Genomic DNA, 14,011 nt, shown 5'->3' with positions numbered 1-14,011 from the left:
CTTAAAGACATTCACATCCCTTTGCTCCCTCAGCTTGACACATTTTATTTGTCTGTTCTCTTTCCTAATGTTCATAATTAAAAGGCTGGTTTCCCGAGGATAAAGCAAATTACTGCGGTGCTGGAATCTGAAACCAAAAGAGAAATGCTGGAAAATCTCAGCAGGTCTGGCAGCATCTGAAAGAAACATAGAAACCCTACAGTGCAGAAGGAGGCCATTCGGCCCATCGAGTCTGCACCGACCACAACCCCACCCAGACCCTACCCCCACATATTTACCCACTAATCCCTCTAACCTACGCATCCCAGGACACTAAGGGGCAATTTTTTAGCATAGCCAATCAACCTAACCCGCACATCTTTGGACTGTGGGAGGAAACCGGAGCACCCAGAGGAAACCCACGCAGACACGAGGAGAATGTGCAAACTCCACACAGAAAGGAGAGAAAAGAGCTGACGTTTCGAGTCCAGATGACCCTAAAGGGACATGCTGAGATTTTCCAGCTTTTTCTCTTTTGGTTTCCCCGAAGATGGCCGACATTCAAGTATTGTTAAATGGTACAGATTAGATATATTATTATGGTTCTGGGTGGCACGGTGGCACAGTGGTTAGCACTGCTGCCTCACAGCACCAGGGACCCGGTTCAATTCCGGCCTCGGCTCACTGTCTGTGTGGAGTTTGCGCGTTCTCCCTGTGTCTGCTTGGGTTTCCTCTGGATGCTCCAGTTTCCTCCCACAGTCCAAAGATGTGCGGGTTAGGTTAATTGATCATGCTAAATTGACCCTAGTGTCAGGGGGACTAGCAGGGTTAATATGTGGGGTTGCAGGAGTGGAGCCTAGGTGGGATTGTGGTCAGTGCAGACTCGATGGGCCAAATGGTCTCCTTCTGCACTGTAGGGATTCTCTTTATGGTTCTGTAATTATATATTTTTGGTCAAATTCATTACAACACAGAAGGAGTCCATTCAGTAACTTGGGTTCATGCCAACTCTCTGCAGAATAATCTAATCAGTCCCATTCCCCCTTGATATCCTCATTCCCCTGCAAGTTTTACCCACCCAATTTTATTTCAAGTCATTAATTGCCTCCACATCCGCCACCCTCGTAAACAGCGAATTCAATGGCTGAACCACGCGCTGCCTAAATTAAATCCTTCCTCAGATTCCCCCTTTATTTCTAATCAATAGATACTTAAATTAAGAATTTCATGTCTTCAACAAGAAATTGTGTCTGGATTCCTTATGAATCAGCACCTTCAGGAGAATTGGGAGGGTGAATATTAGATACAGCAGAGTGAGAATGGAGGGAGAGTGTGTGGGGTGGAGATTTACAGCTTTTGGGGAATGAGAGAGGAAAGAGTGTTCATTAGAACCATAGAATTGTCTGTTCTGAATTTCTATTCTGTACTGACTGTGGTGAATTTTGTAAACTCCTTTTAGGAATATTAGAAAGGGCAGATTTCCAAACATAAATATCACCTCGAGATCTGACAGTGTCACTCAGTTCATCAGGACCAGAAATTAGTCAACGTTTGAACCTCCAAGAAAGAATATTTGTCGGTTCTGTCTGTCTGAATGATTTGTGTGTCTGGAAAAGCACCGGGACGCACACACCCAGTGCACTAACTGTGGGAAGAGCTTTAACCAGTTACACAGCCTGAAAATACATCACAGCATTCACAGCAGGGAGAGACTGTACCCGTGTTCTGTGTGAGATTTAACTGATTGTTTAACCTGGAGAGACACAAGGACACCCACAACATGGAGAAACCGTGGAAATGTGGGGACTGTGGGAAGGGATTCAGATCCCCCTCTGTGCTGGAAGCTCATCGACGCAGTCACACTGGGGAGAGACCATTCACCTGCTCTGACTGTGGGAAGGGATTCACTCAGTCATCCCACCTGCAGACACACAAACAAGTTCACACTGGGCAGAGACCATTCACCTGCACTGAGTGTGGGAAAGGATTCAAATCCTCATCTAAGCTGAAGATTCATCAACGCAGTCACACTGGGGAGAGGCCATTCACCTGTCCTGAGTGTGGGAAGGGATTCAGTCATTCGTGCAACTTATTGACACACCGACGAATTCACTCTGGGGAGAAGCTGTTCACCTGCACTGAGTGTGGGAAGGCATTCAGTAATTCATCCGGCTTGCTGAAGCACCAGCCAGTTCACACTGGGGAGAGGCCATTCAGCTGCTCTCAGTGTGGGAAGGGATTCACTCGATCAGCTCACCTGCAGACACACCAGCGAGTTCACACTGGGGAGAGGCCCTTTACCTGCTCTCAGTGTGGGAAACGATTCAGGAATTCTTCCAACTTGTTGACACACCAGCGAGTTCACACCGGGGAGAGACCATTCATGTGCTCTGATTGTGGGAAGGGATTCAGTGATGGACCTGCCCTGCGGACACACCAGCGAGTTCACACTGGGGAGAGGCCATTCACCTGCACCGTGTGTGGGCAGCGATTCACTCAGTCATCCAGCTTGCTGGTACATCAAGTCACTCACACCAATGAGAGACCCTTTAAATGCTCTGACTGTGAGAATCGCTTCAAAAGTGCTGCGGTTCTGAGGGTCCACAAGCGAGTTCACACCGAGGAGAAACCGTTCAACTGCTCTCACTGCGCAAAGAGGTTTAAAACATCATCTGACGTACTGAGACATCGGCGAGTTCACACTGGGGAGAAACCATTCAGCTGCACCCAGTGCGGGAGGAGTTTCGCTGATTCATCCAACCTGCGGAATCACCGGCGAGTTCACACCGGGGAGAGGCCATTCACCTGCACTGAGTGTGGGAAGGGATTCAGCAATTCATCTAACTTATTGACTCACCAGCGAGTTCACACCGGGGAGAGACCGTTCAGCTGCACCAAGTGTGGGAAGGGATTCACTCACTCATCCCATTTGCTGAGACACCAGCGAGTTCACAAGTGATTCCAGGGGTTGGAGTTTGATGAGGTTCCTCTGTTAACTGGAGAGACTGCTGAAATGTCTCTCTTTAGTACATGGGTTCAAGAGGATAGTGAATGGAGCAATTCGGCCCATCCAGAACATGCCGGCTCTTTGTGGAGTAAACCAGTCAGTCCCATTTCCCTGTTTAATCCCTGTATCCCTGTCAGTTTATTTCCCTCGAGGATTGATCCAAATCCCATTTGTAACCATCCGGTCATCTCTGCTTCTCCTGGCCTTGGAGGAAGTGGCTTTCAGCTCACTTCTATTCACTTCAAATGCACACCAAGCTCAGAGAGCACAGGAGGCCATTCTGCCCATCCAGATCAGGGTTTAACCAAGCTACCCAATTAAACCACAGCCCTGCAATTTTCCTTTCGTGTCCAGAATCTGTCCAGTTTCCTTTTGAAAGATATAGTCAAAACTGCTTCTGGCACTGTTTTCAGGCAGTGAATTCCAAATCACACCAACTGGCTGCGTTTTCAAACAAATCATTCAGGATACAGTGTGTTTGGATTTTAACAAGAGTTTTAAAATGGTGTCAAATACATGGGACCTCCTAAAATGTTTTAAGCCAATGAAAAGTGGTCACTGGTGTCATTTAGGAAACTGCAGGTAGGTCTTCAGTAGTCAATTTTAGTTTTAAAAGTCAATCACTTTCATAAAGTATTCACTGTTATAAGGAACAAGTGATGTGGAGATGCCGGCGTTGGACTGGGGTAAACACAGTAAGAAGTTTAACAACACCAGGTTAAAGTTCAACAGGTTTATTTGGTAGCAAAAGCCACACAAGCTTTCGGAGCTCTAAGCCCCTTCTTCAGGTGAGTGGGAATTCTGTTCACAAACACAAAATTCTGTGTCTTTATATGCTCTGTTTGTGAACAGAATTCCCACTCACCTGAAGAAGGGGCTTAGAGCTCCGAAAGCTTGTGTGGCTTTTGCTACCAAATAAACCTGTTGGACTTTAACCTGGTGTTGTTAAACTTCTTACTAATAAGGAACAAGGTCAAGGAAGTCATTTTAAACTCCAATATGAGTGGATCTGTAGTTTAAAAACTAACACTATGAATCTAACTGTTTCTGGAAACAGCAGAAATTGCTAAACTAATAAATTATTTTCTAATTTTGATAAAACACGTGACATCATATTCTACCAAAGTCTGGACCAGGAATAAAGCTCATTGCTGAACCAATCAAGATGAATGAGAAAGAAAGCTATTGTCTTCCACAAATTGTCTTTTTGAACCAGTGTATCTTGTATTAATCAAACATATTAATTAAAGATAACTGTGTTAATTAGTGACCATCAGTAACAGATGATTGAATAAGTAGTCAGCCTTCATTGAGCTAATGAATCAATAATAAATGAGTAGTTATAGTGTATCTTGTATTAACCAAATGTATTAATTAAAGATTACTGTGTTAATTAGCTACCAGTCAGTGAATAAGTAGTGGGCCTTCAATGAGTTACAGTTAATGAATCAGTAGTTATAGTAAAAGACTGAGTTATATTTGCTGTAAAAAGACTGAGTTATATTTGCTGTAAAAAGACTGAGTTATATTTGCTGTAAAAATGTAAAAGCTTAATTGTTGTGTATGTGAAGAATGTGCAATGAGGATAAATGTACTGGCAAGAGAGACCTTCAAGCTCTGATTAGCCTCAACATTTGAAACTGTGAGAATAAGGGATTGTATAGAATCAGATAAAGGGATAGTATGTGCAGTAACAAAAAGGTGGTTGAAATGCATTGTGAAAGTTAATCTTTAATATATAACAATAAGGAAGTTTAAAGACAGTGTGGACTCAGAATGGGGAGCAGTGAGTTAAAGATGGAAATAACAGGAAGGGAATAGAATCAGAACGGAATTAATTAAAATTCCGGAACTACTCGGGTCACAATAACTGATGATGTCACAGTGCTTACTGATGACATGAACAATGGATTTCAATAAGAAGATATAAGAGGCAAATCAGAGTGGATAAATCCCCAGGACCGGACAGGGTATTCCCACGGACCTTGGGGGAAGCTAGTGTTGAACTTGCAGGGGCCCTGGCAGACATATTTAAAATGTCAGTATTCACGGGAGAGGTGCCGGATGATTGGAGGGTGGTTCATGTTGTTCCATTGTTTAAAAAAGGTTCCAAAAGAAATCTGGGAAATTATCGGCCAGTAAGTTTGACGTTGGTGGTGGGCAAGTTATTGGAAGGTGTGATCAGGGATAGGATCTACAAATATTTATATAGACAGGGACTTATTAGGGAGAGTCAACATGGCTTTGTGCGTGGTAGGTCATGTTTGACCAATCTATTAGAGTTTTTCGAGGAGGTTACCAGGAAAGTGGATGAAGAGAAGGTGGTGGATGTTGTCTACCTGGATTTCAGCAAGGCCTTTGACAAGGTCCCTCATGGGAGGTTAGTTAGGAAGGTTCAGTCGCTAGGTACACATGGGGAGGTAGTAAATTGGATAAGACACTGGCTCAATGGAAGAAGCCAGAGAGTGGTTGTGGAGGATTGCTTCTCTGAGTGGAGGCCTGTGACTAGTGGTGTGCCGCAGGGATTGGTGTTGGGTCCATTGTTGTTTGTCATCTATATCAATGATCTGGATGATAATGTGGTCAATTGGATCAGCAAGTTTGCTGATGATACAAAGATTGGAGGTGTAGTGGACAGTGAGGAAGGTTTTCAAAGCTTGCAGAGGGATTTGGACCAACTAGAAAAATGGGCTGAAAAATGGCAAATGGAATTTAACGCAGACAAGTGTGAGATATTGCACTTTGGAAGGACAAACCAAAGAAGAACGTACAGGGTAAATAGTAGAACTCTGAAGAGTGCAGTTGAACAGAGGGATCTGGGAATACAGGTACAGAATTCCCTAAAAGTGACGTCACAGGTGGATAGGGTCGTAAAGAGTGCCTTTGGTACATTGGCCTTTATAAATCGGAGTATCGAGTATAAAAGTTGGAGTGTTATGGTAAGGTTATATAAGGCATTGGTGAGGCCGAATTTGGAATATTGTGTACAGTTTTGGTCACCTAGTTACAGGAAGGATGTAAATAAGATTGAAAGAGTGCAGAGAAGGTTCACAAGGATGTTGCCGGGACTTGAGAAGCTGAGTTACAGAGAGAGATTGAATAGGTTGGGACTTTATTCTCTGGAGCGTAGAAGATTGAGGGGAGATTTGATAGAGGTGTATAAGATTTTGATGGCTATAGATAGAGTGAATGCAAGCAGGCTTTTTCCGCTGAGGATAGGGGAGAAAAAAACCAGAGGGCATGGGTTAAGGGTGAAAGGAGAAAAGTTTAAAGGGAATATTAGGGGGGGCTTCTTCACGCAGAGAGTGGTGGGAGTGTGGAATGAGCTGCCGGATAAAGTGGTAAATGCTTTTAACATTTAAGAAAAACTTGGACGGGTTCATGGATGAGAGGGGTGTGGAGGGATATGGTCCAAGTGCAGGTCAGTGGGACTAGGCATAAAATGGTTCGGCACAGACAAGAAGGGCCAAAAGGCCTGTTTCTGAGCTGTAATTTTCTATGGTTCTATGGTTCTAAGATAGGGGTGGCACAGTGCTTAGCACTGCTGCCTCCAGGGGTAAGCCATGAGGACCAGATCGCCTGCACAGAGACAGGCTCAGAGGCCCAGAAGGGAAAGAAGGGGATTAGAAGAGAAATAGTGGTGGGGGATGCGATGGTTAGAGGCATGGACAGGCGGTTCTGCAGGCGCGAACGAGACTCCAGGATAGTAGTACCAGTATACTATGTTTACCAGTTTTAATATGCTTCCTACCCTCTCAGAGACATCCAGTACCTCCCTGGTGCCGGGGAACTGGATGTCTCTGAGAGGGTAGGAAGCATATTAAAAAGGGAAGGTAATCAAACAGATGTAATTGTACACATTGGTGAAAATGACGTAGGTAGAAAGAGCAGGGGGTTCATACGAGAGCAATTCAGGGAGATGGGTGCTCGGCTAAAAAATAAGGCCTCTTGGGTAGCAATCTCTGGACTGCTCCCAGTGCCTAGTGCTAGTGAGGCCAGGAACAGGGAGATTCTACAATTGAACACATGGCTAAAGGACTGGTGCAAGAGGGAGGGTTTCAAATTCATAGATCATTGGGAAGTCTTCAAGAGAGGATGGCACCTGTACGGAAAGGATGGGTTACACCTTAACTGGAAGGGCACAAATATCCTGGCTGGGAGTTTTGCTCGAGTGTTTTGGCAGGGTTTAAACTGGTGTGGCAGGGGGGTGGGGATCAAAACAGTAGGTCAGTAAGTACTGAGGCTGGGGTCGAGCTGGGGGCCAGGGCAAGGCTAACTATCGTGGGATACAAGGAGAGGTGGCTAGATGGGTAGAAAACTGGCTTGGCCACAGGAGACAGAGGGTAGCTGTCGAAGGGTCTTTTTCCGGCTGGAGGTCTGTGACCAGTGGTGTTCCGCAGGGCTCTGTACTGGGACCTCTGCTATTTGTGATATATATAAATGATTTGGAAGAAGGTGTAACTGGTGTTATCAGCAAGTTTGCGGATGACACAAAGATGGCTGGACTTGCGGAAAGCGATGAACATTGTCAGACAATTACAGCAGGATATAGATAGGCTGGAAAATTGGATGGAGAAATGGCAGATGGAATTTAATCCAGATAAATGCGAAGTGATGCACTTTGGAAGAACTAATGTAGGGGGGAGTTATACAATAAATGGCAGAGCCGTCAAGAGTATAGAAACACAGAGGGACCAAGGTGTGCAAGTCCACAAATCCTTGAAGGTGGCAGCACAGGTGGAGAAGGCGGTGAAGAAGGCATATGGTATGCTTGCCTTTATAGGACGGCGTATAGAGTATAAAAGCTGGAGTCTGATGTTGCAGCTGTATAGAACGCTGGTTAGGCCACATTTGGAGTACTGCGTCCAGTTCTGGTCGCCGCACTACCTGAAGGACGTGGAGACTTTAGAAAGAGTGCAGAGAAGGTTTACCGGGATGTTGCCTGGTATGGAGGGTCTTGGCTATGAGGAGAGATTGGGTAAACTGGGCTTGTTCTCTCTGGAAAGACAGAGAATGAGGGGGGACCTAATAGAGGTGTACAAAATTATGAAGGGTATAGATAGGGTGAACAGTGGGAAGCTTTTTCCCAGGTCGGAGATGACGATCACGAGGGGTCACGGGCTCAAGGTGAGAGGGGCGAAGTATAACTCAGATATCAGAGGGACGTTTTTTACGCAGAGAGTGGTGGGGGCCTGGAATGCGCTGCCAAGTAGGGTGGTGGAGGCAGGCACGCTGGCATCGTTTAAGACTTACCTGGATAGTCACATGAGCAGTCTGGGAATGGAGGGATACAAACGAATGGTCTAGTTGGACCAATGAGCGGCACAGGCTTGGAGGGCTGAAGGGCCTGTTTGCTGTGCTGTGCTGTTCTTTGTTTCTTTGTTCTTTTGTTCATCTTAGAATTCAGCAAAGGAGGACCAAGAACTGAAACAGAGAAAATTGAATATGAGAGCAAAGTGGCGAGAAACATAAAAACCAACTGGAAAAGCTCCTATCGATATGTGAGAAGGAAAAGATTAACAAAGACAAATGTGGGTCCCAAAAACACTCGAAGCAAGGAACTAGTGAACATGAGGGACTGAAAGAGATTAGTACTCGTGAAAGAAAATAGTATTGGAGAAATTAATGGGGTTGAAACATGGAAACACAGAAACTAGAAGCAGGAGTAGGTCATTCGGCCCTTCGAGCCTGCTCCACCATTCATTATAATCATGGCTGATCATCAAATTCAATACCCTGATCCCGCCTTCTCCCAATATCCCTTGATCCCCTTAACCCCAAGGATTGTATCTAATTTCTTCTTGAAATCACACAACGAAAGTTTAAAAGTCCCTGGAAGCTGACGATCTATATCCCAGTGTTGAATGAGTTGGCTGCAGAGATAATGGATACATTGGTGGTCATCTTTCATAATTTTATAAACTCTGGCTGATCATCCACCTCAATGCCTTTTCCCCCACATTATCCCCATATCCCTTTGTGTTATTGATATTTAGAAATCTGTCGCGCTCTGCTTTAAACACACTCAATTACTGAGCTTCCACAGGCCTCTGGGATAGAGAATTCCAAAGTTTCACAACCCTCTGAGTAAAGAAATGTCTCCTCTAAGACCAGTCTTAAGTGGCTTCCCTCTTCTTTTGAAATTGTGCCTCTGGTTCCTGACTGTTAGGAACCACAGATAGTTTTTTGGGATTTATTTTTGTACAGGTTAACATTAGAAATAATGTCTCATTTTAGTTGGATTTAATTTAATGTTTCTGTGCCTGAAAGAACCCTATAGTTAGATTTCATGCTGGACAAAGATGTTTGTATGTGTGGGGGTTAGTTTCAATCCCAGCTGGGATTCTATTGTGATAGAGAGAGCTATGGCGTGAAGAATAAATATTGTTACTTAGCAACTGGGGGTGCTGTAATTTAAAGCAAAAAGCTTCCTTGGTCCTTTAGTTTTAGCTGGAACCCAGAAGCAGTTAGAGATGGGTCACGGAGCAGTGAACAGCTCCCCACTCAACTCAGCCAGAAGTAGCTGGACAGGAAGTTGCAAAGCCTCTGGCTTCCGAAGAAACAAGATAATCCAGATACCCACAGAACTGATACAGAAAGAAGATTTCAGAAAACTGAAGTTAAGTGATCAGAGACTAAGGTATTATTCAGAAGAAACTCAAGGAAGAATAACAAAGGGGCTCTGAGTTAAACAGACAATTACATTTAACTAGATTCAAAGTGGGGAGCAGAACTTCACAGATAGCTGAAATATTTGACATAAGTTTAATAAGAATCTGGGACTTGAAAGTTAAAGTAATTGACTTTTTGAACGGCCGTCGTGCCAACAAGAATCTAAAGGGGTTGGTACCAAATCCTGGCAAGGAATCACTGTTAAAAGTGGAGTGGAAGCTCCAGATAAAAGTATCATTTGAAAAACGTGGAGTGGATCCAGAATACAAACCACTAAACGAATGTATTACTCTGAGAGATTTTGAAGTGTATTTTGGGAGTGGCGTTTGGAAACTCTTAGATGACAATCATCTGAGGGGATTTCGTGGAGAAATCCACAGACACTAACTTTGTGTGTTAATGAGAGCATTGTAGCTTCAAATGTACTTTGTCGTCCATGTTAATCTTAAAACTTGTGTGTAAATGTTAAGCTAAAGGAGAAGTAAAAGTATATTATATTAGAATCCATTTTTCCTGTTTATAAATTTCCTGTTCTTAAAACTGGTTCGCGGTCCTGTGATTCTGTTCCTCCACATTTGGTTAAAATAGTAAAAGCTTTGGTCTTTTGAGCCAGGGTTTCATTCTAGGATCTTCCTGTCCAGTTATGACATCAACTGGGATCATAACACTCCCCAACCAGGGGAAACGTCTCACTTGCTCCTACCCTGTCTATTCATTAAGTATTTTACAAGTTTCAATTAGATCACCTCTCGTTATTCACAACTCGAGAGACCACAGGCCCAGTTTCCCCATTCTCTTTTCACAGGACAGGGAGACATCTGGTGAACCTTGCTGCACTTCCTCTCTGGCAACAATACCTTCCCTAAGGTAAGGACCCAGAACTGTTCACAATACTCCAGCTGATGGCCTAACCAAGGTTCTTGACAATGGCTATATTCTGGCCGGTCTCATGACTTTGCTTCCAGTGGGCTGATGCTCTTTGAGCCTGGGAGAGCACATTTCCACTGAAATGATCCACAAAAGCTGATGAAGGACATTTATTTGATCCTGGATAGTAAATAGTGTTTTTCCTACCACTACAGGTCGATCTAAAATAAATACATTTGTCTCTATTCCATTGAGTCTACAGCACAGGGCCAGGCCAGTCGGCTCAATTGGTCTATTTCAGTATTTATGCTCCACATGAGCCTCCACCCACCCCTCTTCATCTCCCCCCATCAGCAAATCCTTCTATTCTTTCCCCCTCATCTATGTATCTAGCTTCCCTTCAATGTATTCATGCTATTCACCTCAACCACTCGCCATGGTAGAGAGTTCCACATTCTCACCACTCGCTGGGTAAAGAGGTTTCTCCTGAAATCCCTATTGGTTTATTGAACCCCTTCATAATCTTAAAGACATCACCAGGTCACCCTTCAGGGGTCTTCTCTTTTCTAGAGAAAAGCAGCCCCAGCCTCTCCTGAGGGTTAAATGCTCTCAGTTCTGCGATTATTCTTGTGAATCTTTGTTGCCCCTTCTCCAGGACCTCGATTTCCTTTTACTAAATGGAGATCACAAATGTTGACACTGCTCCCAATGTAGTCTAACCCTAGTTCTAAACAAGTTGAATATAACCTCCCTGCTTTTCAATTCTATCCCTCTAGAATCTAACCCTATATACGGGCCTCACACTTTAGGAAAGATGTGAAGTTCTTAAAGAGGCTGCAGAGGAGATTTATGAGAACGGCTCCAGGGATGAGGGACTTCAGTGTGTTTGAGAGACTGGAGCAGCTGGCGGCACAGTAGTTAGCACGGCTGCCTCACAGTGCCAGGGACCGGAGTTCAATTCCAGCCTTGAGTGACTGTGGAGTTTTCACATTCTCCCCGTGTCTACGTGGGTTTCCTCCGGGTGTACCAGTTTCCTCCCACACTCCAAAGATGTGTGGGTTAGGTGGATTGGTCATTCTAAATTGAGCCTTAGTTTCAGCACTAAGTGTTAGCAAGGTAAAAACATGGGGTTATGGGGATACAGCCTGGATGGGGAAGGTTGAAGCTCAATGGGCTGAATGGCCTCCTTCTGCACTTTAGGGATTCTATGACTGGTGGGAGTGTCATTGTGGTTCAGCAGGTGGGATAAGCGAGGGAATCCCTTCGCACACACACAACTGGTGAACGGTCTCTCCCCAGTGTAAACTTAGTGGTGTCTCAGCAGGCTGGATAACAAACTGAATCATTTCCAACCTTTCCAGAGTCTGCACCCTCCCTGGATTCACATCCTTTCCCTTAAGTTGCTGCAAGTCCCCAATTTCCCCCAGAATGAGAAAAGAAATGGAAAGGGGGAAACATTGATTTCCTCACAGATGCTGCACAGAGGAAAAAACCAAAAGAGAACATGCTGGATAATCTCAGCAGATCTGGCAGCATCTGTAAGGAGAGAAAAAAAAGCTGACGTTTCCAATCCACAAAGGGTCATCTGGACTCGAAACGTCAGCTCTTTTCTCTCCTTACAGATGCTGAACTTTTCCAGCATCCGCAGTAATTTGCTTTGACTGACTGGAGGGGGAAGTTTTACTCTGAAGCACATTGAGCAACTTCCGCATTGTGATGTCACAATGGAGCTCTGCCTGAAGTAGCCAATCGGAATCACTCTCCGGGTTCCAGTGCGCGCGGACATAGGAGCCCCGCCCCCACCCATTGTCTCCCCTTCCCCCTGCACCTCCTTGAGCCGAGGTTTCCAGGCAACCGGCTGACGGCTCCGGCCAGAGCGAGAAGCCGGGACTGCGCATGTCCAAGGGAGATGGGAAGCTGCGCATGTGCAGAGGAGATCTCACCGTTTGACCTTCTTGCTGAGGTGTTGACCAATGGGAAGAGTCGGAGGACCGGAAGGATTCTGGTCCTCCAGCCAATCAGAGCGCGGGCTTTGCGTAAATGAAGATTGAGCTTCAGGCAGATTCAAACGTCCTCCTGTCGTCGACATCAGTGAGTAAAACACTTTATTTTCTCCCCCTTTCCATTTCTTTTCTCATTCTGGGGGAAATTGGGGACTTGCAGCAACTGAAGGGAAAGGAAGTGAATCCAGGGAGGGTGCAGACTCTGGAAAGGTTGGCCCAGGTCTCTCTCTCTCTCTTAAAGACATTGACATCCTTTGCTCCCTGAGCTTGACACATTTATTTGTCTAGGCAGCGGAGAGTACTGCACCTGTAAGAGACACACTGCACCGGGACAGACATATAAGAGACTGTGATGTTCAAGGCCTTCGGTTGCCCTCAGTTGGCGGAGAGCACTGGAACTGTGAAGGGACCTGATTGAGGTGTATAAAATTATACATCTTCATCAGCTGAAACAATCCTATTCATTAAACAAAATTTTACTCCAGTAATATAGACATATATCTGTCTGGCAGCCTGCATGGAGATTTTCAGCTCTGTGTCCAGGACAGGAAGCAGTTAACATGGATAAAAGCTTCTCTGCCATTTGGCCATTCACACCCTTTACTCTCTCTGTGGACAGCCATTAGCAGTCTTTTCCTTGGTTTCTGTGGCCATGACTCATCTTTCATTCCCTGACCCTGCAGTATAAATGTCTCCCACTTTCTATGCCTTTTAGCTTTGACAAAGGGTCATCTGGACTCGAAACATCAGCACTTTTCTCTCCTTACAGATGCTGCCAGACCGGCTGAGATTTTCCAGCATTTCCTCTTTTGGTTTCAGTTCAAGTGGATCTGTCAATCAGCCCCAATGAGCAACTTTGGGAGAATTGGGAGTGTGAATATTACATACTGTAAGAAGTGCCACAATACCAGGTTAAAGTCCAACAGGATTATTTGGCATCACGAGCTTTCGGAGCACTGCTCCTTCATCAGGTGAATGGCATATTAGGTACAGCAGAGTGAGAATGGAGGGAGAGTGTGTGGAATGGAGATTTGCATCTTTTGGGGAATGAGAGAGGAAAGAATGTTCCACAAAAACTAGACTTATCTGTTCTGAATTCTATCCTGTTCTGAAACTGATTATTTTTGTAAATTCCTTTTACAGGATATCAGAAGATAGAGAAAAAAATCTGAAACAAGGTCCAGATCTGACCGAGTCACTCGATTCATCAGAACCTGAATGTGATCAATCTTTGAAACTAGAAGCAGAAATGGTTCTCTGTTCTGTCTGCTTCTGAAGGTTTTAAGCATCAGGTGTGACTGGGGAAGTGACATACACACCCCTGAGTGAGTGTGTTTCAGTGCGCTGACTGTAGAAAGAGCTTGAACCAGTTACATAGCCTAAAAATCACTGTCATTTGCAGCGGGGAGAGACCGAACACATGGTATGTGTGAGATTTAATTGATTGTTTAACCTGGAGAGTCACGGGGACACCCGCACCATG

General features: G+C 44.8%; 1 protein-coding gene across 3 annotated transcripts in view; it reads left to right on the top strand.

Moving 5' to 3' along the window:
- LOC144510519 (uncharacterized) overlaps positions 1-14,011 on the top strand; it is a 41,936-nt gene that overhangs the window by 24,428 nt on the left and 3,497 nt on the right. Inside the window, exon 2 of one of the 3 annotated variants that reach the window (XM_078240010.1) lies at positions 1,741-3,747. In XM_078240010.1, coding sequence (XP_078096136.1) covers positions 1,741-2,938 — 1,198 coding nt within the window. In that variant the 3' untranslated portion in view covers positions 2,939-3,747. Of the gene's footprint in view, positions 1-1,716; positions 3,748-14,011 lie in introns of those variants that run through there. The other 2 variants (XM_078240011.1, XM_078240008.1) reach the window with 2 other exon arrangements.

The sequence above is a fragment of the Mustelus asterias genome, chromosome 23, assembly GCF_964213995.1.
Source record: "Mustelus asterias chromosome 23, sMusAst1.hap1.1, whole genome shotgun sequence".
NCBI classification, from domain to species: Eukaryota; Metazoa; Chordata; class Chondrichthyes; order Carcharhiniformes; family Triakidae; genus Mustelus; species Mustelus asterias.
Note: the sequence above shows the minus strand (reverse complement) of the source record. Positions and strands in the feature narration are given on the sequence as shown.